Source organism: Papaver somniferum, unplaced genomic scaffold, assembly GCF_003573695.1.
Source record: "Papaver somniferum cultivar HN1 unplaced genomic scaffold, ASM357369v1 unplaced-scaffold_132, whole genome shotgun sequence".
In the NCBI taxonomy this organism is placed as follows: Eukaryota; Viridiplantae; Streptophyta; class Magnoliopsida; order Ranunculales; family Papaveraceae; genus Papaver; species Papaver somniferum.
The window spans coordinates 18344630-18369585 of NW_020622381.1; the positions used below are offsets into that span (position 1 = coordinate 18344630).

At 38.6% G+C, this 24956-nt stretch overlaps 1 protein-coding gene across 4 annotated transcripts; it reads left to right on the forward strand.

The window, feature by feature from the left end:
• The first annotated feature begins 4462 nt into the window (after window positions 1-4462).
• Window positions 4463-24679, forward strand: LOC113332619 (protein MON2 homolog). Of its 4 annotated transcripts, none has more exons than XM_026579141.1 (43): window positions 4463-4756; window positions 4866-5051; window positions 6353-6442; window positions 7145-7218; window positions 7358-7513; window positions 7670-7790; window positions 7993-8048; window positions 8694-8748; window positions 9551-9607; window positions 9718-9819; window positions 9973-10053; window positions 10180-10232; window positions 10841-10910; window positions 11227-11290; window positions 12337-12485; window positions 12565-12692; window positions 12782-12839; window positions 13097-13194; window positions 13281-13368; window positions 13494-13559; window positions 13840-13899; window positions 14737-14823; window positions 14900-15086; window positions 15890-15933; window positions 16014-16136; window positions 16223-16354; window positions 16439-16491; window positions 16608-16656; window positions 16736-16794; window positions 16935-17074; window positions 17181-17350; window positions 19315-19443; window positions 19518-19603; window positions 19714-19829; window positions 19945-20057; window positions 20469-20592; window positions 21052-21173; window positions 21512-21990; window positions 22449-22773; window positions 23079-23218; window positions 23425-23549; window positions 23643-23847; window positions 24267-24679. In XM_026579141.1, exons 1-43 carry the CDS (start codon window positions 4652-4654, stop codon window positions 24349-24351), a joined length of 5010 nt encoding a protein of 1669 aa, XP_026434926.1. In that variant the 5' UTR covers window positions 4463-4651; the 3' UTR covers window positions 24352-24679. The 4 variants fall into 4 exon arrangements, with proteins under 4 accessions (XP_026434926.1, XP_026434928.1, XP_026434927.1 ...); XM_026579143.1 differs by having other exon boundaries at window positions 23431-23549; XM_026579142.1 differs by having other exon boundaries at window positions 13284-13368.
• Window positions 24680-24956: the final 277 nt, after the last annotated feature.

The following is a 24956-nucleotide window of genomic DNA, read 5'->3' on the forward strand; positions in this document are numbered from 1 at the left end:
GGATCTTGAAAGGAAAGAGCAGTAGATACGAGCAAGAACCTTGGTCGGCCACGACCATGAATATGGACGGGCTTTGATAAGTCACTTATGTGAGTTTATTCTTCCTTCTTTATTTTTGGTGAAGCAGCTCCTCCCTGATTCCTTGCGTGCGGAAACTCGCCTATTGTTGCTTGCATGAATGCTCCATCATGGTCTGTACGGTTTCGTGGACGGAGTCCCCAGAAACTATCCTGACCGGAAGAGGATCTCTGTACACTCCTTCAGCGCTTAGTTGAAGTTCTCCTGCATCCACCTTCTCTTTGAAAATGCGCTTCAATTTGTTGCAATCGCTGGTGGGGTGATGGACGAACCTATGGCAACGACAATATTTTGGATTTGCCATTTCTTATTCGGTTGGAGGTCGTCTGGTAGGAGGTAGCTTGATGACACCATCTTGAATCCACGCTTCTAGGATTTCGATTACCTCTTCAATTGTACACGGGAAATTATAGCAGCCTCTCCAATTTCTTGTTGCTGTGCAGGCGTCTTAGTCGCAGCTTTCCGGGTTTGAGTTGTCTGCTGTGCTAGTGCCGCACGTTTGGGTTGTTGATAGCCGTTACCCAGATGCATTCACTAGCGATTATCTGGAGGTTGGATCTTTTATTGGAAGGACACTTGCTTTCCTGAACATCTTTACGAGTTTCTTCACTCTGGGACGGTTCAGATCGACTGAGTAAAGCAACAACGGATCTCTTAGCAGCTTCTGATGCAATATGGGAATTGATATTTTCCAGGAAGGACGCAAATAATGAAATCACCTTTTCATTGCGAGGACTCTGATGAGAACGTGATAAATCCCACAAGTCTTCTTTCGGAGTTTGAGGAAACATCACTCGATCTTCATGAGCAGACACGTTAGGTTGGTGGCTTCCTTTCCGTTCGACGTGAGCATAGGCTTCATCTTCCTCACCAGGAATAGGAATACGAATCTTGGAAGAAGGACTACCACCATCAGTATTGATCCAAAATGTGGTGGCGTTTCCTTTAGAATGAATGCGCGTTGGTTCCTTTGATAGTTGATCCGTGAGGAATTTCAAAAGCGCAAATACTCCGTCATGCGTCTTGACAATAATAGCTTGATTCCTGACAATAACATTCAGGATTTTCATCAAATCATGAATAGTTGTTAAATATTGAGACTCCATAGCCTCGATGAGGGTCTTGAATTAAGGAACGGATTCAGGAATAACATGTGAAGTATTGTCAGTGCTGGGAGAAGTAAAATTGGGATTGAGGGTTTCTGAACCATTCCTAAGATCAACCATATTGAGAAATTTAAGAAATTGAAAACGGGATAGGGGAAATGATTTTTTTTTTTGCAACCGAGAGATCAATCTCCCACTGTGGTCGCCAGTTGTTTGGGGGCAAAAACTGATTCTGCTGTTTTTGGTAAATTTGGGTGTGTTGATGAGAAACGAATTCAAACCCTAAACAAATGCACTACACGGGAGTAATTTTAGATTCGAGAGATCAATCTGTAAGATTCTGGACTAAACCAAGAAATGGCCGTTCCAGATTCAATTCGGTCACAAGGTGAAGGAGAAGGATTGATCTTAGGGAGTGAAGCGAAGGTGTTTGAGATCAGAATGTTGAATTATGAAGGTGTGGCTGTTTTATGACTTTTATCAGAAAATGGTTTCTGGCTACTTGTGTTGATAACACTTGTGTCCTCTTTTTGAAATAGATTGAAAACCTATTTATACAAGTCACTGAGCGCACCCTGATCTCTTAGGAAGTGGAGGAAGTTAAGTAGTGGAGAAGTGGGTTTGTGCGGAAGGTGGTGATCATCATGTTTCCGTTATGAGGGAAGACTGATCACACGTTCACCCACTACTCTTATTACTGTTAACCGTCCGCCTTTCCTGACACTTTCTCGTAATGGGCGCGTTGCACGCCGCACACTGTAAACCGCCAGACCAATACCCAGTGAGTATCCCCCAGTTTGTGACATGTTTGATGTCTCGAGTGAATGGGTCAAGTCATGTGACTTGACGCTAAAATCAGCACATAGTGCTTTTAGGTTAAATGATAAGCTATTCGTGAAATCAATATTATAGCATCGCTTATAATCGATGTATATAAAGCATCGCTTTCGAATAAGCAGCTGAAAAATAATCGATGTGATAGAAGCATCGCTGTTTTAGAGCTCGATCGAATCAGTCACAGATCAAGCGTCTTAAAAGTAGCACGACCCGCCCTCTTTGGGTGATCGTTTGAGGACCCTATGGGTGAGCTATCACCTGGTCGATCACTCCCTGTGGAGGAGGGGCGGCCGGTGATCACAATGCTACCCTGTTGGTTTCCTGAAAATAATTCCACACCATCCAACTATGCTGGAAAAGTTGGATGGACAAGATGATTTGCGGCAGTTACATATTTCCGTTGACGCAATTTTAGGGTTTAGGGGCCGCGCGGCCAACCCTCTTTTGGGCGAGGGATTCGAGGCACTGCGTGCTAGTTCGACCAGGACGATCGACCACGTGCAAAGATGGGTTTCCACTGAGCATGCTGACATCTCCTAGGCCATATAAAATTAGATCTAAGCCACTCGATTCGGCTGGCGAAGATGGATGGTCGTGATCGATTTGCGGCAGTAAGATGTTGCCGCAAACACCAATTAGGGTTTCAAAGCAGCCGCGTCCACCTTAGTTCAATCGAACGATTTGGTGTGCCATTTACTTCCATGAGCAAGTCGATTGGTCGGGGATAATATTAGGTTGGTGGTGAACGCATTGGCACCTCCTTGATCGTCTGAAACGCGATCTAAGCCGTCCAACTAGGCTGGCGAAGTTGGATGGGTATGATGGTTTACGACAATAATATACTGTCGCAACCCAAAATTAGGGTTTTGAAATAGCGTGTTTGTCCTAGTTCGGGAAAACGATTTAACGCCCTATAGGCTTGCCACGGGCAATTCGATCGACCAAGAGGAAAGTTGGACCGCCAACGAACACGCCAACACTTCCTTAATCGCTTGTGGGAAGATCCAAGCCGTCCAACTAGGCTGGCGAAGTTGGACGGTCGTGATGTTTCTGAGACGTTTTGGCCGGTCTAGCTCGTTTGAGCTCTCTTCTTCAACAGCGCGATCACCCATGTTTGGGTTAGCGTTTGAATCGCTTGTGAATGAACTAAATAGGATTCGATCGACTAGGGCATTAGTGGGCTCGCTGGTGGTCAATACGGTGATTGCCTAGTTCCACTAGGAGTAATCTAGGCTTGCTGAATCGCGCGGCCAAATCGTGTGGCCGTTATCATTTTTGAGATTGATATGAACAGTCTAGATTTCCTTTAAGGAATTTAAACGCGTTCGATCGTGCTAACTTTCAATTAAAAAAGTGTGTAAACACACTGATCTCTTTATAGAGAGTGGTGCGGCCTACGTGAGTGTTTTCATGCAGGTCTCAATACTGACACTTCGGGAGATTCATGCTACTCAGCTGAGAGCGAACATTAATCGTCATGTCATGCCAATATTAAGAGTTCGGCTGGGAACATTGCATAGGAAATCACTAGGCAGGCTCCGACATTAGTGAGTAATGCAACTAGGAGCTTAAATACTCATTAGGCTCTATACTAGTGTACAATTCATCTAGGAGCTTGAGTTTCAATATAATGTGAAGAGAGATATAGGCACTCATGAGATTCTGATATATTCTCCAAATTCCTTGCGAAATATAGATATATCAAGGTCTACTACTTCTGATGCCGGGTCAGGTAGACAGACTTTTACGGTTTTCGCCCTAAGCTAAAAACCACCATCAACAACTTGATAAGCAATCCTATTGTGTTTGGTTAAGTCCGAACATTTTTATCAAGTAAACATACTTCGTTGTTGTATTGTCTCGATCTCGTATCCATAGACGATCACACGAAGTGTGAACCGATTAGTTGCATTGTCTCGACTCTGTCCATAGACAATCACTTTCGGAGAAAGGACTTATAGGAAGGAAAAGTTTTAGCTTGAGGTATATTTGGTACCCTCGCCTTTTCAGGTAGTAAGGAACAAACCCATTGAATTTTAGCTTCTGAATCGCACCCAAAAGTCTTGAAATCGAAAGGGGGTTGATAGGGTTTTAGAGAGGAAAAAAATAAAGAAGAAGAAGGAAGAAGAAGAAATGGCGAGCAAAGCGAGTTCTGTGAACTTAAACCTATAATACGACTACGGTCAAGTCAGCGAATTGACTTACACAGAAACTCAGTAGTCGTATAACACTATGCATACGGAAACTATCGTGTAGGGAAGGGATACATGAACACCGTAATGAGGCTGCCTTCCGGGCCCTTCCCCACAAACGAGGGATAGGGAAGGAATGCCATGCACCCTATGGCTTGGCCTTATGAAGTTGGTATGCTCGCATCATTCCCCCGGGTCCCCTGTACACCAAAGAAGAAAAGAAAGATCCCCTCGCCTCTTTAACTCTGCCAAGCGACATTCAGTAACACTCTCTTCCTCTCTTTCTAAAACCAACACTTGACGGGAAAGAAAGAAGTCCATTTTGCTTTCCCAAAAATCTTACTTGATCAAAAGCAATGCTAAATTCAAATTTTAGGAAGTTTTCATTACCAAAACCCTAATTTTATTCATTTATATTAAATCGATCTCATTATAGAAATGGCTTTCATGGCTGTTCTTGAGGCAGATCTACGAGCTCTTTCTACAGAAGCTCGCCGTAGATATCCTGTAGTTAAAGAAGGCGCCGAACATGCAATTAGAAAGGTTCTTATTTCTTTCCACAATTTGATCTGTTATTTCATTTGAGATCTGTGATTTACCTCGAAAATATGATAATTTGTTAAGTCGAATTTTGGTTTTCGTGAAATTGTAGTTGAGATTGTTGTCGAGTCCGGCTGAAATTGCACAGAATGATGATATATTGAAGATATTCTTGATGGCTTGTGAGGTTAAAACTGTGAAGATGAGTACTATTGGACTTTCATGTTTACAAAAGTTGATATCTCACGATGCTGTTGCACCATCAGCATTGAAGGAGATTTTATCTACCTTGAAAGATGTAAGTTCCTTATCCTCTTGAGATTGTTTTTCCACTCCAATCTAACTAAGTATTGATAGGAGACTGAAAATGGTAGTGGCAAGTAAGTCCATGGGAAGAAGTAGATATAGGTTTATACAATTGTTGCACACTTGAAACTCAGAAACGTGCAAACTGTTTTGTAAGATATGTTTACATATCATTCTCACCATTACTGTTGCCAAAACTGATTTGGTATTAAAATGGCATGTGTATAAGCTCCTGCATTGTTTGTCTATGGATTATCTGTTACTTGATGTACTTTGGAAAGAGAGTTCCACAGTTGGACATGTATAACATCCACATGCATGAGTGCTTTCTGTGTCAAAATCAACTGCTTTGGAAAATGAAATCCTTGTCTTGTAAGCATTTCTGCTTTGTAGCTTCGTAGCAAGTAGACTCTTTATATTCTCCTTTCACGGTGTCCAAAGAATTTTAGACTTCAATTGTTATGTTCACCACCTCCAAGTGGCGAGAGACAAGAAAGAACAGGAGGTATAATACTCCACGGTTATGTACAGGTGTTTGCATTTTCAGAACTGAGTATCCATTTTGACTTGAAACAGTGATACACTGTTTTCTTTTCCTTGGATCAAGGCTTTAAAATGCGTTTATGCTGTGCAAGGCAGTTTCCTCTGAAGAGGCAAGGCGGTGCCTTGAGCCGTAGGTTCTCCTCGAATTGTTAGCCTTATCGTAGTACCTAAAGGCGGTGCCTTGATCGTCTTACTCATTCACTTCTTTGTTCTCTGTAGTTTGGCAGTAGTGGAAGAACTATAAAGTTACCCTTCTAAATCTTAAAAAAAAAAAAAAAAAAAATCTTATAGTCACGTTAGTTTTATTCGGACTTCTCCACAAAAATGCCTCGGGAGGACCATTGAAGATCACATTTTTTGGGTAAAAGACGGACCTTGTAGAGGCATGAAAAGACGTTCAGAGATACGCGGAGTTCGCACACCCTTGGCTGATTTTTAGAACCATGCTTTCGATCAGTTTGGCCCATTCTTTGCCTTGAGAACTGTAGACATCTGGTTTGTCTATTAATATGGTGTGCATGGCAGCTTTAACCATAGATTGATAGGTGACCGTACGCAGTACTTGCTGAAATATTCAGTCAGCACGCTCATTATTACTGCTCCAATTTAGCTGGTGGTTTCTTTCTTATTCCATATACCATTGCATTTAAACTTGCGTTCTCTCACAAAGTAAGCTTGTGTTACTTACGATGTTGCTGATTTGATAGTATTTAATGTCAAGGCTGATGCCCACTTGTGTTATTATTTCAGCATGCTGAAATGGCAGATGACATTGTTCAACTGAAGACTTTACAAACTATACTTATTATATTCCAGTCGCGATTACATCCTGAAAATGAGGTGATTCCGAGTTGCACACTTTCTAGTTTTCTCCATGCCTTCAGTGTTCACTCTTTTTTATTTTTTATTTATTTAGCGATGATGGTTTTTACCTACCGTGCTTCCATGACTTTTCTGCATACCGTAAACTGCAAACGTGGTTTTTTGAACTCCGTGCAGAGCAGCAGATGTGCTGATAATCCAATATGTTTAACTAGTTAATGTTACCCCTATAACTAGCTTTGAGTAGACTGTTTTTACTGGAAAGGAAAAAAAAAGTAAAGAATAAACTTATTTAAGCAAAACTGTGATTACATATATGTTTGTTAATTACTCATGCATGTGTGTTAGGGCCCTCCATAATTGACATGAACATCCATTTGTGTGTCATATTCAAGTAAGAGGCTGCCTGTCGCAGATGAACAGTTATGGTGCCAGCTTATTTGTATGAGTACGATCTTAGTAATGCCAACTTGAGTTTGTTTTCCTGTTTTCTAGGGTTTGTTCCATAAGACTCCTTGTGTTTTAGCTATTTTCTTATGATGATTTTAATTAGCTAAGGAAAATAATTAAAAAACCAAATAAAAGATCCCAACAAGAACAAAGAAAATAAAACAGGAGATTTGGGAGGTAATGATGTGGATAGCTAGAATACTTGATATACAATATCTTTTTGGTGTTTGAATAATTTTAACATAGCACAACATGGTTTACAATTCTCAGGACAATATGGCCCAAGCACTTGGTATATGTCTGCTTCTCCTTGAAAATAACCGGTCATCTGATAGTGTGCGCAAGTAAGTTGAAGTATAACTTAATATGTGACCAAGAATAACTTGTTATTTTATTGTTAATTTGTTCCTTTTAGTTGTCTTGGCTATATCTCCATTCTATTTTCTGTATGTACTCAATTTGATTTTAGATTATTTTCTGTAGTACTGCTGCAGCTACTTTCAGGCAAGCGGTGGCGTTGATTTTTGATCATGTTATCGCTGCTGAGTCACTTCCTGCTGGTAAAGCGGGTGCTGGAAGTCATTCCTCTCGATCCAATTCAGTCACTGGTGATCTCAGTCGCAGTATAAACCGCGCAGAGTATGTAACTGCAGATACCATTTGTCTATTGTATTCTACTCTTGTAAGCTGCTACATACTTGTTCAGAGATCATATGTAGAGAGAAACTTGCATGGTGTTTTGAAACTTTGGAATTATGTTTATGTTCTTGCTTCTGCTGGCGCACATGTTGACAGGTCACTTGAAAATGATTTTGCTTCTGGAGGGCCACTGCCAGTGCGAGATAGTTTAACTAAAGCAGGAAAAATTGGGCTTCGCTTGCTTGAAGACCTGACAGCACTAGCTGCAGGTGGATCTGTATGTGCTGATTTTTTTATACCAGCTTCTTTGCTGGCCTGATTTTTTAAATTCATACTTCTATTCTACCATCCAAAATTATGAAATTCTTCAAAGTTCATTCTGGCAGTTGTTATGCATCCATCCCTATATTAGTCGCCTATTAGTCTAATTAATACAGCATTTACTGATTTCTTATCAATGGTTGTTTGTGTGATACTAGGCAACGTGGTTACGCATTAACTCTCTTCAACGGACATTTGTACTTGATATACTAGAGTAAGGAATCTATTCCTCTTATGTTATTTTCATATAAACAAGTTGACTTCCGAATCATATAGCAATTGCACCAATATTTGTTTCAATATCTTTATTATAATAGACTTAATCACGCTTCAAGTTAGTTTATATAAGGGATAGATAGCTATACTTAGTTGATCAACTAGTTATTTGTATGTATGCAAGTTAAATTAGGAGTGGGGGTATTATTCGTATCTGACTCGTAAGTGAGTCAGACCAGTGGACCAGTTAGAGTTGACTCAGCTGATCAGACATGTTGAGTAAGACCAAATGACTGAATAAGTTAGCTAGTTAATTTGCATGTATAATTTCTTTGTGTGTCTTACTGTCTTTGTCTGCTTTATTATTCCTTGTAGTTGTAGTTCGCAGAGTGTTTGTGTACTGTTATAGAAACCTAAAACTTTCTGGAATCTAGTATCTTTTGAGTTTAAGGAGAGTTACTTTTAGTTGGATGTTCATCATGCTGCTATCCATTTTGTGGTTACTTGCAGTTGCTATTGCAACTTTTAAGTAACACCATATGAACTAGAGGCATGCTATGCAAAAAAGGAGAAGCTCATACTCATAAGTTTTTCTTTGTGTGAATGAATCTAGTCATTGATTGCGAAATTTGCGTTTCTACAGGTTCACTCTGTCAAATTATGTCGCTATATTTAGGACTTTGGTGCCATACGAACAGGTAACTGCCAAATTCCTGTTGCATGATAAATGTATCCTGCATAAACCCCACTTAAAGCTTACACTGTTTGGCACGTTGTGAACCTATCCATTTTATAACGATCCAGGCTTACTGATGAATCATGTAATTACTAGAACTTATGCTTCGTCACATTTTGATTTATAAGGCACTTCTGTATTTCTTGGGTCATCTATTTTATGCGTTTGTCTCATGCCTTAAAATTGAGATAGCTTTCTTTTGTTCTCTTATAACTAACATCAAATACACTAGTGGTTCTCCCACTGACAGCCCTGACAACATCTGATATACACCATGTTGTGTAAGACTCATGCTGCAAAAAGTGTTCTGGTATCATGGTGATAAATGTTTGTCAGTCTAAATTTGGTTTACACCATGTGGAGTAGAACTCACGATGCATACCCCTATAGTGTTAGGGTATCATGATAAGGAATTGATGATAAATAATTGCCTATCTAATTTTTGTCATGTATGTATTCCTTTCTCTTTGTAAAAAATAAACTACTCTAAATAACTTGCAACAGCCATTTTTTTATGGATCAGATAGTTGTTTCTCGAATATTGTACCAGGGTTTATTGTGGTATTTAATATGTTTTTTAAAAATAAATAAATAAATAATAATGTATAAAGCGTATTTCGAGCCTTACTCACCTTGGGTTAAGGTTTATGCTCACTATTTGGACTATGAGTCGCATATTCATCATTTCATATGTAGACATCTAGCGCCATCTGTTTTTTGTTTGGTTTGGATTATCAAGCCTTCGTTTGATGTGACATTATCAGGTCTTGCGTCATCAAATCTGCTCACTTCTCATGACTTCACTCCGGACCAATGCTGAGGTAATTTAAGTTAGATGATATGAATTATTATAGGCATCAATTTTTATTTTGTGAGCAGATCTACTAATAAGTTTTTGCTTTTGTGCACTTCGAATTCCATGTGTATTCAGCTTGAGGGTGAAGCGGGAGAGCCTTCTTTTCGCCGTCTGGTCTTGCGATCGGTCGCTCATGTTATAAGACTTTACAGTTCATCCCTTGTCACCGAGTGTGAGGTATGATTGCATTAGTTGGTTCCTCATTGTTTTTGGTCAGTGAACTGGTATATGTGTCAAGTTAAATCACTGGTTTTAATCTGATATACAGATTCTTAGTTTGATTAAGCATGTCTGGTTACTAGGAATAACGTTTTTTGTTGCGTACTGCAGGTTTTTCTTAGTATGTTGGTGAAGGTAACTTTTCTGGATTCACGACTGTGGCACCGCATTCTTGTTCTAGAAGTATTAAGGGTAAAATTAATAGCTCAGACATATTTTTACTTGCATATCCCCTTCACTCAATGTCAGATTTGGTCATCTGGCACATAGCAATGTAGGATCTTCCTAAAAAAATCAGAAACCTTGCTGTTCTGGCAGGGATTTTGCGTGGAGGTACGGACATTAAGCCTCCTTTTCCAGAATTTTGACATGTAAGAAATCTACCTTGAGTATATAATTTACCGCCATTCTAAAGTTTATGACCATGATGAGTTGTTTCATCGCATTATCCTGTTAGAATAAATGTGCTCTTTAATCATTGAGAGTGAAATTGAAGATATCATGTTTTTGCTGGGTTGGTTCATGTTTTAAAATGGTAGAGCCAGCAGAAAGTTGTCTACACTAGTAGATTGGGTACCTGATGTGTGGGAATCACACTCTGTCAGTGTGAGTTTAGTAGTGTGAAGATAGAGGTTTGAAATTATTGCCTAAAAGATTTCTGGAGAACAAGTTAACTTATATGCTGTTAAACTTCATGTATGAAAAGGCAACTTTGAGAAAGACAAGCTGAGGAGGGACCGAAAAAAGTACAATTACGATAGTAAAATAATTTGAATTTGTAGCCTTTACGGAATAGTTACTTGTAACTTGTAAGCTATCTATTGGGTGTATTGTTGATTGAGGTAACTTATATTTTAATCTGCAGCGACGTAATTGTGTGCTGAAACTTGGTAGAGTTTAGGATGTTGATATTACACTCAAACAAAAGTTGATGTCTCATTAGCACATTTTCATAATTCTTAATTTATATGGCTTGTAGGAATCCCAAGAACACAAATGTTGTCGAGGGTATGATTAAAGCTCTTGCTAGAGTTGTTTCAAGTATACAGGTGAAAGTATTCTTCATTTGCTGTATATTTTATCTATGTATGTTTGGGAATTTGGGTTTATTTTTCATGAACCACATCACGTGCCTTTGGCTGATATTAAAACTGTGTTTGTCTACCTCATGCTATGTTTAGTTTGGTAGCGGAAAAGGAAAGAAGGGGTTTAATGGCTTAGGATACATGGCTTAGCATGTTCCTTTTTCATCTCAATTGTGCTGATAAAACTATAGGACTAGGGGGTTCATTCATCGCACTCCTTTTTTATTGATGCTTTCTATCTCCCCATTACTTCCTTGACGTTGCCTAGTTCTTATTTTAGATTCCAGATACAAGCGAAGAAAGCCTTGTGGCAGTTGCAGGAATGTTTAGTAGCAAAGCCAAAGGTATCAGTTTCTTTTCTGTTCTGTTCTGTTTTGTTTTTTTTTTCTTCTGGAAAATCTCGGGGTCTAAAAATGCACAGGACCTACTCTGGAGTTTCCAATCGTGCAATAGGGTTAAGCGAGGAATAGTTACCAATTCACACAATCAGTTTTCTAGCCGCATGGCCTTATCATTCCATCTGCTAAAAACCATGGTGGACTGTATGTTTCCTATGTTTAGGAATTTAAAACTTATTAGTGGATAACTTGACATCCAGAAACCTGTTTTCCTACGCCAAGTTTCTATGGGATTTATGCAAATTATCATGGTTTAAAAAAGCGTTTGTGGGGCGCGCTTTAGGGCGCTTTTTTGCGCTTCAGGTCCTAGGCGCTTCTAGAGCGCCGCTTTACGAATTGGCTTATGTTAGAAAATAAAGAGATGGTTTTTGAAGCCCAGTAGGTCCTGGTTCACATTTTCTAACTAAATACTAATAAAACTAATTTATGGGGCATGATGATCATGATAACGATGACTGTCTACATGATGATATGAATGATGCAGATATTCGTGGCTAGTATATTTAGATAGCTCTTGGGTAGAATATGAAGTATCAGTATGCCATATGCAAAGTTAGTTTAATTGTTCCTTTTGTTATGTCTGAACTTTCTTTTATTTGCTCTTCAGAATATATTTTAAAAAGCTCGCTTTCGCAGCGCTTTACGCTTTAGTATGAGAGCGCTTCGCCCCGCGCTTTCGTTTTTTAAAACCTTGCAAATTATCAAAACAACCATGCCAACCTTGGGTGCTACCTTGCTTTTTGACCGTGCATCTGCATTTGATGCCTCCTCCTTTGTTCTATGTCTGTAAAATGGGTGGTAGTTATATGCTTTCACTTGTTGAGGTAGATACGTCTGTTCTGGGCTGAAGGTCTATGTCAGACTAGGTTTGAATCTAGGTTTGCATCTTTTGCTATAGGGACACATTGTCCTGAATCTTTTTCGATTTCTATGTAGATACATATCCATAGCTAAGATTCTTCGCACCTTGGCTGACTCTTAAGTTCTTCTAGGAATCGAGTGGAGCCTGGACAATGATGCTTCAAATGCTGCAGTCATGGTTGCTAGTGAAGCTCATGCAATAACTTTAGCAGTTGAAGGTCTTTTAGGTGTCATTTTTACCGTGGCCACTTTGACAGATGAAGCTGTGGATGTTGGTGAGGTAAGAGTTACTTATTTCCTTAAATTATTTGTGGGGGTAGCATATGACAATTTTTTTTTTCCCTTCTTGATATATCCAGCTTGAATCCCCCAGATGTGATAGTGAACCTCCATTCAAGTGTACTGGGGAAACTGCAGTTCTGTGCACCGCTATGGTTGATTCCATGTGGTTGACCATCCTTGATGCTCTTTCCCTGATTTTGACTAGGTAGGTGCGTTGTTTGTCTGGGCTGAGCTAAAAAATGTCTTGCGGTACAGCTATAATACTTCATGCAACTAATCTCTCTGTGTTGGAAGGTCACAAGGAGAAGCTATCATATTGGAAATATTGAAAGGATATCAGGCATTCACTCAGGTAAACCCAATACACATGCTGTGTGGTTTAGCCTGTAACCCTCTGGTTATTATTTTCATTAAGTATCCTGTATTACTGTTAGGTTATGTTCATGGTTTATCATTTTAGTTTTAAAAGTGATACATACAGTATGATTACATAGAAAAGATCAGCTTCAAATAAAAAAAACATAGAAAAGATCAGCCGATTCAGCTTAGTTTTGAATTCTCAAACTACATTGTTCCTAGATGTTAGTGATGTTGACTTATTATTTGCAGGCATGTGGGGTGCTCCATGCTGTAGAACCTTTGAATTCTTTCCTTGCGTCCCTATGCAAATTCACGATCAGTATGCCAATTGAGGCTGAAAAGAGGAGGTACTTGTCCATAATTTCAGATCAGCTGCTTATATCTGCAGGTTATACATGAAGTTGATTTATTTCAATATTATCTGATCCTTCAGCAGTGTTTTACAATCTCCCGGGTCAAAGCGAGCCGAACATTCAATTGATCTGCGGGATAGTGTAGTCCTTACTCCAAAGAACGTGCAGGTGTTGAGTTTGGCTCCACATGTGTTATATTCTTTTGAAACTTTTGCTGTAGAATTTTTGTCCATTATTTTAAATTTTTGTGGTCAATTTTTACTAAGTGCCAAAGTTCCTTTCTTGTGTCACAGGCCTTGAGGACCCTCTTCAACATATCTCATCGATTACATAATATGTTGGGCACATCATGGATTTTGGTATGTCTTTGATGTTTTCCTCTTCCACTGCTTCCTTCTTTCTTACATCACATAATAACGTAGCATGATGTGTTTTGTGTTCACATCAACAGTAGATATCGAGTCTAATAACTTTTCATCTAATCATCCCATTGATGAGGTTTTGGATTTCAACGTGCTGCCTATGACAATGGCACGGTGTAAATGTAGTGATATTTGTAAAGTGCTTAAAAGTTTAGTTTGCTTGATTTTAATATTGTTATTTTTTCTCGTACTTAGCATTATTGCCAATCCTATGTAGGTGCTGGAGACTCTAGCTGCACTAGATCGGGCAATCCATTCTCCACATGCTACAACGCAGGTTTGAATGAAAATATGTTTGTTACCTTTGTCGCGCCTGTGTCGTGAAATGCTGAACCAGCAGTATTGAATGATAGCGATATACGCTATTCGTCTCTGTATAGTCATGACGTGGTATAGTGGCTGCTTGTTCTTTTTGTTTCCTTCGATTGTGGATAAGGGTGGATGCTTTTTCTCAGAGGTCATGCTCTCTTGTATACCAATTGATTCTTAAAGTGATTACCTCACAGCCAAGATGTGACGCTAATTCTTTGCTTTTTGCTTTGGAAGTTCAGTAATGTCTCTCTTTTTTTTATCAGTCACTAGGAAGGTCAATTAATCAATGGTGCGTTGAATGTTTTCTCAATATTCTTTCGAAGCCAGTATTAGAGTATCATAGTGAAATTTGTAAGTAAAATATACCAGTATGTTGCAATAACAAACAAAAATAAAATAAAATAGCTGGCACATCTGCTTAATCAAGTACAGAGTGAAATGCAAGAGCTGATTGCTGGCATATAAATCCATCGTGCGACTTGATTCTTCTTTTCTGAGGATATTTGATTCCATAACTTAGATTCGTATTTTGCATCGAGGCTTGTGAGACGAACAACCGGATCTAATCTTATGCTTCTAATTTTTTTTTGGACCTATAGGTCCCCCAATCAATTTCTATCACATGTTAAAGAACCTCTCTTCATACTGTTTTCTGCTCTGCACTTCAATGATATGTTATTGCCTGCATGTTACTAGATGTAATTTAATATTTTGTACCTTGATTGGGACATGTGTGGTTTCTAACATGGGCATCACCCTGAGCCGACGCGCTTAACTCTTTCTTGCTTTTGTATGTGCCTAGGAGGTCTCTGCTTCGGTTCCAAGGCTCACAAGAGAATCATCTGGCCAGTATAGTGATTTCAGCATCCTTTCTTCACTGAATTCTCAAGTAAGGAAACCACTGGACTTCTTGATGTCAATTCTTTCTTAAACATATTCTAACATAATTTTTCTCTGTTGAGAAGTTGTTTGAGAGCTCAGCAATGATGCACATATCTGCAGTTAAGTCACTTCTTTCTGCCCTACGCCAACTATCAAATCAATGCATGCCAGGAAACTCAAGTAATCCTGTACAAACTTCAAGTCAGCACATTGGAAGCATAACTTTCTCCGTTGAAAAAATGATATCGATACTAACAAATAATATGCACAGTACGTATCAGATCTTTGTGAGGAAATCTCCAGTTTATTTCTTTGTTTTTTTTGCACAATAACTTGCAATCGGATTATATACCATCATCTTCTATGTTGTATTTATTAGGCACAGTCGGTTCTTGATATTTGATTTGCTGCTAAAAACAGTGTTATAGAATTACTCACGACCCACAGTTGACCCGATTTACCCCCACAATTGGGTCACCGATTTCCAATTATCTCTCATGAAAGTTGAAACTCGGAATGTAATAATTCCGAGAAGGGTCAGTAGTTGAGAGCTCATAGAAATGATTTCCGTTTTTACTCAACCTTTTTCTTTCCGTATTTTTACTTGGTGTTATTGTCGATGCATTTGCTTTCTGCGCATCAAAAATATTGTGTATGTTTCTAGAAATGGCATATCCTGGACAGCTTATGAAGTCCTATTATGTTTATCATGATTATTGTGTTGAACCTATTTACTTCTTTGTTGCAAGCATAACTTTAACACTAGAGAAGTTTGTTATGCTACCATTTTGAATGATTGGAAATTAACAATTTGTAAGTGCATTCTAGAAGATAAGAGTTTTGAAAGCCAGGTCACTCACTACTAACCTGGTTTTTAAAGTTAAGATATATGGCTTCGTGTTTGTACATTTTGAAACATTTATCGAGCTTTCTGTACTTTGTCATTTCTTATGTTCTTAGTTTGCAGAGTTGCAAAATGATACATTAGCGTAGTCACACACATTCCTTTGTACTTCGATTTGCACCATTCAATATATGCTGATTGCTGAGCTGCAAGTATATCATGTTATTAGGAGTGGAGCCTCTGTGGGATCAAGTTGTTGGACATCTTCTTGAGGTAATAGCAAATGTGATTGCTCTTATCAAATATTTTTACTGCAGTATATGCTCCTATTAACATAATCTAGTATGCTGCAGCTTGCGGATAATTCTAGTCACCACTTACGAAATTTGGCACTGGAGGCATTAGATCAATCGATATGTTCTGTATTAGGTTCTGACAAATTCCAAGTGTCTCGTTTTAGACATCCAAATAAGGAAGTGAGGGCACTCTCTATTAGTTGTCTGGTTCTACGGTCCAAAAGAGTGAAGTATGTGATACTGATATACCCTTTTCTCTGTTTCAGATGGATATTACCAGTACAGAATCAAATTCGTTTGAGTATGCTGTGATATCACCATTGCGGGTCCTTTACTTTTCAACAGAAAACCTTGATGTCCGAGCTGGATCGTTGAAAATTCTGCTGCATGTTTTGGAGGTCAGTAAATAAAGAACTGTCATTTAATCTGCATTTCTGCTATTCAAATTATCTTATTGTTGTCTCTCCTAAACTTTCTCTTAGAGACACGGGGACAAGCTGTATTATAGTTGGCCTGCAATTCTCGAAACATTGAGGTTTGTCTTGGTCTTTAACTCTCACTTTTTTTTTCTTGTTTTCATTGCTGTTGTTCTTCGCTTTCTTGCTTCCTTTTCATTTTTCTTTAACTATGTTTTGTGTACTTCAATTTTAGGTCTGTTGCCGACGCATCAGAGAGGGATCTTATCCCGTTAGGATTCCAGGTATGGGTCTTTGGTTATGCTTCAAAAGTATTATGATCAAGTAATCAAGATTATGCAGCTTCTCTCTTATATTTTGTAGAGCATACGTGTTATAATGAATGATGGGCTAGCGACTATACCTGTACACTGCTTGGACATGTAAGATTCTTTGTCAAACTATTGGCAACTCGTGATCTATTATTGGGTTCATTAGCTTCTTTGCTCATCCGCGTAGTTATGGGCTGATGACATTTTATGGCATATTCCGACCCTATGCTCATTTCTGGCTAACTTTTCAGATGTATAGAAGTAACAGGAGCATATAGTGCCCAATTAACCGAACTTAATATAAGCCTGACAGCGATAGGCCTTCTCTGGACTACAACTGATTTTATTGCTAAGGGGCTCCCTCATGGGAATCCTGAACACAAGGAAACAGGTTCTCATCACTCTTGTATGACTGGTTGCTGCTGCTATAAATAAGTGACTAGAATGCATAAGCATCCGAGGAACATACATTTGAATGATGTCCATTGACTTTTCAGCATCTATCGATGGACATGCTATAAAGCACAAAGGTGATGAAAAGATTGATGAAGATGTTGAAGATAAAATTCATCAACGTTTTCCATTAGTGCGGACGAGCGATCGTGAAAAATTGCTATTCTCAGTTTTCTCTCTACTTCAAAAGCTTGGAGCTGATGAGAGGCCAGAGGTATGATGCCCATCTCTGTGGAGTTTCAATTTTTCCATCGTCTTATAGCTTGGTTAATACAAGTATCGGCAAATCTGTATGCTATCTCATTGATAGTTTTCCTTTTCAATAAATTGCTGGGAAATAATTATAAGCTCATGAGAAGCGGAAAATGTAGATGGGGGTTCTGTAAAAGGTGAGTCCCGTATCGCAGGTAGAAAACAAATAAGCTAAGAAAAGCCTCCTAAGCGAACTTGATATGCAGACCCTCTTCCCCGAAATTGATATCGGTGCTACCCGCTCATAAGTGATTAATTTTTCCTTTCAGCAACATGGGCAACGAGTCATTGTCATACCACTACATCTTCTTTCTTTCTATAAGTATATTTACCTTTATTTTTTACTTTATAGTGTTGTAAATTGAAATTCCTAGTAAATTAGCATATGATTTTAGCTTACTTGCCATATCTGAAAGCTAGTAACAAGGAAAGCTTATTTGTTTATAGTCAGTGATGATAGGTAACCTTTACACACAGTTCAGAGAAATATGGACTTCTAGTGGCGGCCCTTAGACTGGTAGTACTTATAACCCAGACTGACTATCCTTGGTGAGAAGTCTTTGAGCCTCTTGCTGGTTTTAAGACCAGTTAAGACTAGTGTGGTAGCCGTAACAGTTGCTTGACCAGCATTCTGGATTTCTGGTATTGGAGACCCTTACCTAAGTCTTCAGCCTCTTGATAGATTCTCTTAGTTCTTGCCTTTTTTGACGCCAGTGGCTGACTGACATTTGCTGTGGAAGTAGAAAAACTAGCACTATTCCTTATTGTCTGGTAAATGTTATATGTTACCTTCAGTTTCTTCTTTCAGTATTGTATTAATAAATAAATTGTTGAGAAAGATTACTTGTTATTTTAGTAAGATTAATTAGGAGTTGAGTGCATACACCTTCTCGTGTAGACAGAGCACGTCAGGATTTGTCTCCTCATAATAAAAGTTATTGGTCTCTTAGTACAGTCGTTAGTACCATTTTGGGTATATCCGTTTTTTAAAATGTGAGCTTTCGGGTTTGTCAATTTTGTTACTATTGCTAGCGACAAACATAAAAAAGGGTGACAACATGCACACATGAATGGTACATATTGACTTTGGGAAAAGACGAACGAAGATATACATGTGTGTACTTGTGTAAGAGAAGAAAGATGAAAATAAAGAACTTAAAACAAAATAAATATAACTAATAACTATGGCTGCACTGTTTCCTCTCAAACCTCAATTACTACACATGGGGCGGCATCAGTACGGCACTAATGATACAGTGATAGATGTGTATATATATAAATGCTTTGGGCCTGAAAGCGCAATAATGAAGTGGTAATTGTGATGAGATCACATGTCATTTCTTGATTGCTGTGATCCTATTTGTTCAAGACACTATTTGGACCTTCTAATGGGCAGATATAACAAGATTTAGTTCCTATTTCCCGGATTACGGATGTCTTTGAACCTTGCAAGACCCATGAAACCGAAATCAGTCTCGAGGTATTGAAGCCAACCCCTTGGATACAATTCTTTACAAACTACTCACAATTGATCTGTAGTGTTTTAAGGAATCTAAGGATGTAATGAGACCACAACCCTCCAAGAGTTATTTTTCTACATTTTATTTTTAAGAGAACTTTCTTTATTTTGCTGGGCTATGCAAAACTCCTTTTTTTGTTTCTTTTATGTTTTTTTAAGTAGTACACGTAACTTTATCGGTAACATTATTGTTATTGTTTTTTTTTATTACTTTTTCAGTTTTTCTATGTTTCTGGATTTTGTGACTTCGACATGGGTTTCATTTCTAGCCTACCCCAACTTGTTTGGGACTAAAACCTTGGTTGTCATTATTGTTGTTGGTATAAGTAACAACATAATGGAGCTGCTTCTGCTCTGTCTCTCAAAGGCGCAGAGATAGAATAATCATATTCACATGATTGTTGCAGGTTAGGAATTCTTCAATCCGGACACTTTTTCAAACTCTAGGCACCCATGGACAAAAGCTTTCGAGGCGCATGTGGGAAGATTGCCTTTGGAATTATGTTTTCCCCACATTGGATCACGTTTCCCACATGGTAATGTGTTATTACTGAGAACATGAAGTGCAAAATGGCGGATTATTTGACAAATCCATGTGTCTTTCTGGCAGGCTGCACATTCATCCACCGATGAATGGCAAGGTAAAGAACTTGGGGTAAGAGGGGGGAAAGCAATTCATATGCTCATACATCATAGGTAAAGTACATATCATTTGCTGTTCTTCTAAAGGTTCTTGTCAACTGAGAACTTAGCCTTCTTGTTATTAGGATACTGACATATAAGAACTTCTTGAAATGTCTTTACAGTCGCAACACAGCTCAGAAGCAGTGGGATGAGACGATTGTACTTGTATTAGGTGGAATTGCACGCATTCTAAGATCCTTTTTTCCATTCCTTAAAAATTTGTCCAATTTCTGGACAGGTGAGTTTATCTTTGAAACTTATTTCAAAAAATATTCGTAGTTCAGTGGGTGGGAGTCCTTGCTTATTTTATTTTTAGTTGTTTATTGTTTTAATTACAACTTTTATTTTTACAGGATGGGAGTCTTTGCTTCTTTTTGTAAGAAATAGCATTTTAAATGGTAGCAAGGAGGTTGCTCTTGCTGCAATAAGTTGTTTGCAGACAACTGTTGTTTCACATTCTCCCAAGGTTAGTAGTTTCACATTGTGCAAAAAAGGGTTTCGGTGGGTGGACGAAAGGATGAAAAGAAGTGGTTTCATTGTGGGAGTGTAACCCTTTTTTTTTTTTTGTGCCATACTTCCAAATCCACAGCTGCTGTCTTTTACAATCAACAACACAACTTTTTTTTTTCACTATTAAACGCTCATTCTAGCTGTTGGTTAGAAGTTGATGTATTATTGGGAAAAATGGTTGCAAGTTATTATTTTGAATCAAAAATTTGATATACCCCATAATTGATCTTTGTGTAGAACTTTCAGTGTAGGACAGACAAAATTGAGAAAGCAGTAGAGAGTCTAAAGACTTCTTTTTTCTCTAAAAAGCATATAATTTCAATTAGTACCATCTAATTTTCTTTAGCTAATTTCTTGCTTGAATCAGGGGAACATGCCTATGCCTTACCTCAAGTCAGTGCTTGATGTATATGAGCTTGTTCTTCAAAGAGGACCAAACTGTAGTGCTGTTGCTGCGAGCAAGGTTAAGCAGGAAATCCTACAGAGTTTAGGTAATGCATCTCAAAACGCTGCATGAGCAATTTTGCCTCAATTAATATCTGATATCTGCATAAAGATGCATTTGTTTTAATAATTTATCCCTACCATCAATATTCCAAGTAGTAAATGTTAGAAAAGGAATCATGAAGTTTAAGTTCACAGAGAACAGTGACAGACTAGTGTGACAGTTCCTTTTTGAATCTCCATCCACTGACCAAAATTATGGCGGGTGGGTTATCTTCATCGTCAGTCAAATTCAAACATATCAGCAAATCAGCAACTATAAATGCAATGGTAATGCAGAGTAGAGAAATATACACCAACATTTTTCACCAACAATGCGATTACCAGAAGAGTTGGTTTCTTCATGCTTATTGCCCTATTGGGCATATTTTTTAGCCTCTCTTTTTCTCATTGAAAACTATTTACATAAAATTGGATGTGCATACCTGACTAAATATTTGTTGCAGGTGAACTATTTGTTCAAGCACAAAAGATGTTTGATGATGACCTGTATTTGCAGTTGCTGAAAATCATACATTTGGCTGTTAGGCAACCCAAGAGTACCAGTGATAGCACTGAAGCAGATACTGTACGTCAATGGTTTCACATTATTTTCTTTTCTTTTGTTCTTCTGTCCTGCTGGTGAAGTCTTTTGGAACCTTGTTGGTGGTGCTGCAGTGCTACAAATCCCTTTTCATGTGATTTTGTAGAACTACCATTGTTTAAGCCCACGTACCTACCATCTCCTGTATGATTCTCGGCTGGCCTGAATGGTGGTGGGTAAATAGCATATTGCCAACCAATCATACCTTATTTTCCTTCAAATAAAAATCGATATTTTACAAACTAGGTGACACGAGATCGTTATTTGGTCCAATCATCTTACTGGGGAAACTTCTGTACATAATGGCTTATTATTTATTCCAGGGACATATTCCACCAGTCCAACGTACTATGCTGGAGGTTCTACCACAGTTGCGTCCATCTGATCACCTGTCCTCCATGTGGTCTCATCTTCTTCGGGAGCTTTTGCGCCACCTTCCTGGATCTGATGTCCTTTTAGCAGACCAGGAAAATGAAACAGAAGTTGACGAACATAAGCCAGGAAATGGTAAAATGGCACTTAATGTGGATTTGGGTTCTCCTTTGGACAGGCAAAAGCTCGAGGGTTCTCCTATGACACCCACCAAAACTCAAAAAATGGGTAAGTCGGAGTTTCCTAATGGGGTTGCCACTGCCTCTCAATCTCCGAAGTCAGGCTCAGCCACAACTAAGAGTGGGCCTCCAAGCATCACAAATCATTTGTTTGCTGAAAAGCTTGTTCCGGTTCTGGTTGACCTTTTTGTATCAGCTCCTAGGGTTGAAAAGTACAATATATTTCCCGAGATCATTCAAGGTTTTGGAAGGTAACCCGCAGACACTCAAATGGGAACTTGGATTATATGACATGTTTTAGAAGTAACAACGTGTTTCTTAAAACAAACAGAAGATTTTAAATTATATAGGGAGAATGCATTATAACGCTCACCCTCAAAATTAATAATTTTGTTGCATTTCTACGTGGATCACCGGTTTTCAATGTATCAAGTACTTGCATATTTCCTTTCTTTCAAGATATACTTATATTTTGGTGTCATTGTTGAATGACGTAGATAGGATGTACATTTGCTGACTGCCTATAGGCTGAGTTAAGTGTTTTTAACGACGAACAAGATATTTAGATGTTTGCTTAAGTCGGTCAAAAATCTTCCGTTTTTGTTTTGATTACTATGATTGCTTGCAATCAGCATTCTTCTCTTCAATTAAGAGGACTTGTATTGTCTAGCTTAGAGATGCATAATGACTTTGAAATTCTTATGTGAAGGTGTATGGCGACTAGAAGAGATAATCCAGATGGGGCTCTGTGGAGATTATCTGTCGAAGGCTTCAACCGTATACTTGTTGACGATGTTAGCAGGATAAGTGCTGATGGTTTGCAAGATCCAATCATAGCAAGACCTTCCAGAACACGTCTGTGGAAAGAAGTTGCGGACGTATACGAAATATTCCTTGTTGGTTCTTGTGGCCGTGCACTTCCATCCAAAGTCATTTCATCTGCAACACAGAAGGCTGATGAAACTCTCGAGATGACTATCCTGGATGTGCTGGGAGACAACATTCTGAGTGAACAATCTGATGCGCCAGATGATGTAATCCTCTCTAACGATGTACTTGACTAAGCCTAATTAAGCAGATTCCGGAACTTGTTCTGCACATTGAGGGTCTTGGTGTAAGGGGGCTCCTGGATCAAAATTGCCATCCCATTTAGATTGTCATCCCCGTGTTGAATTTTAAATAGTCAGATCGTTTTTCTATCTGACCCATTTAAATATTTTCAGAACCAGCTAGTTTGCCGACGTATATTTACTGCTTGCATTGATGTTCTTAAGTTGTACACTTTATTAATATTCAGAAATACTTTTGTTATTAACTATAAAATTGCTGGCACCTGTAGATTCTGCTGCGGCTAATTTCTACTCTGGACCAGTGTGCATCACGAACGTGCTGTTTACCCGTTGAGACTGTGGAACTCATGCCTTCACACTGCAGCAAATTTTCCTTAACTTGTTTGCAGAAATTATTTTTGCTGTGCAGGTAAATCTTTCGTTGTGTTACCATTGCCATAATTACTGTTTGTCAGCCTTTCATCGTAGTACTCATATTATCCAACAGCTTCGGTATTCAAAGAATGGACATCTGATCTGTGACTGTCAGTTGGAGGAACCTGATAAAATAACAGATTGAGTGGAAGGATTTTATTGTGTATGTATTATGTAATTGTTTTTCTTGTGTGGTCCTAGATACAGTAATAAAGCGAATGTTTGGAGCGCAGTAAGATCCAGAGTCAGCAGGATCTCAATCAGTGTACTGACTAAGAGATGCGAGTTCATACTTGATAAATTCCTAATTGATGAGAAAGATCTTGGTAAGTGATATATATAAATATATATGTTTTAACCTGCCTTGGGTTTTTGCCACCTCTAGTGTTACCTGTTGAACTGATCTTACCTTCTCACAGGTGAGCGTCTATTACCGGCATTAAGAATTGAAGAGATTGTTTATGTCCTCGAGGAGTTGTCTCATCTGATTATTCACATCGAAACAGCTTCTACTCTTCCTTTACGGCCCTACTTGATAGAAGGCCTACCGAGGATAGAAAATTACGGCTCGCGAGCGCACCTGCTTGTTCTGTTTCCATCCCTATGCGAACTTGTTATCTCAAGGTTTGATTAATATCTGCTGTTTAACATATTATTATGAACGTTCATTTTAAAACGAGTTTTAGTCCGTGCTGATTTATAGATGTCTTGGAGGTGCCACTGGTGTCTAAGGTATACTTGGCTGCTGTGTTGGTGTGATGGGATCTCAAAATGGGTTTAGATTGTTGGTCAACGACGTGTGACCTTTAGGGAAACACTGGAAAAATGTCATGGGACACAAATTAAGTCGTATAATAATATGTTATTTTAGTGTCCACTTGCCCTGTTTAAAATAGCTCGCAAGTGTCATGATTGATCGGCCTCTCAATCATGTGATTGACAGATAGTTTAATTGTATGCTTGCCATGTGGTGACTCACTCATAATCTCATATGGTTTCCCATCTTGATGATTAAATGCTGAGAAATCCTTCTTTCTAATCAGGGAAACAAGAGTAAGAGAGCTAGTGCGAGTGCTGCTTAGATTGATCAGTTCAGAGTTGGAAGTTCAAAAGGTCAGTTTAGCTTAGAAAAGAAAAACTGAATGGCCAGTAGGCCTGTTGGCAAAACTGAAAGGAAACCTTTACAAGGTTTGATTATATCCTTCTTTACTTCAGTTCTGCTGTCCAGTGTCATTGTGTATTGTATTTGTGTTTTGTACATTAATATACAAGAATCAGAAAACAATGGGATGTGCAATTTTTTTTTCCTGTCAAACATTTTTCAGGAATCCGAGTCTTATTCACTCATTGAAACCCTGTAACCTGTAAGCCAAAATTTGGTTAGTACAACAGTTGCAAAGGCATGTTTTGTACAAGTTACTGGTAGGGTAAATTTTGTGTTTACATTCTGTCTTCATTTTTTGTTTTGATAATCTGGAGGTCTGAATGTTGTGTAAAAAGCCAGATTACTTAACCTAAGAAGAGCGGTAACCTGGTCGCAGTTGTCTTTCAAAGGGTTCCAGAAGAGCGACAGTGAAGGAAACCGACTTGCTTAACATGCATTGATAGTGCCACGAAAGTGGGTAACCATGAAATGTAAACTGATTTGCGAAGGTGTTTAATCCTTTGTTGCCCTGCTACAGCTGCCAACAGACTTGCATTGCAAGTAGAGTTCAAAGAACTCCAGCGATGTG

Coding starts and splice junctions, on each gene's coding strand:
- LOC113332619 (XM_026579141.1), top strand. CDS start 4,652: ATGGCTTTCATGGCTGTTCTTGAGGCAGATCTACGAGCTCTTTCTACA. Junction 13,195..13,280: donor ATTGAGGCTGAAAAGAGGAG/GTACTTGTCCAT, acceptor CTGATCCTTCAG/CAGTGTTTTACAATCTCCCG. Junction 23,848..24,266: donor TGCGAACTTGTTATCTCAAG/GTTTGATTAATA, acceptor CTTTCTAATCAG/GGAAACAAGAGTAAGAGAGC.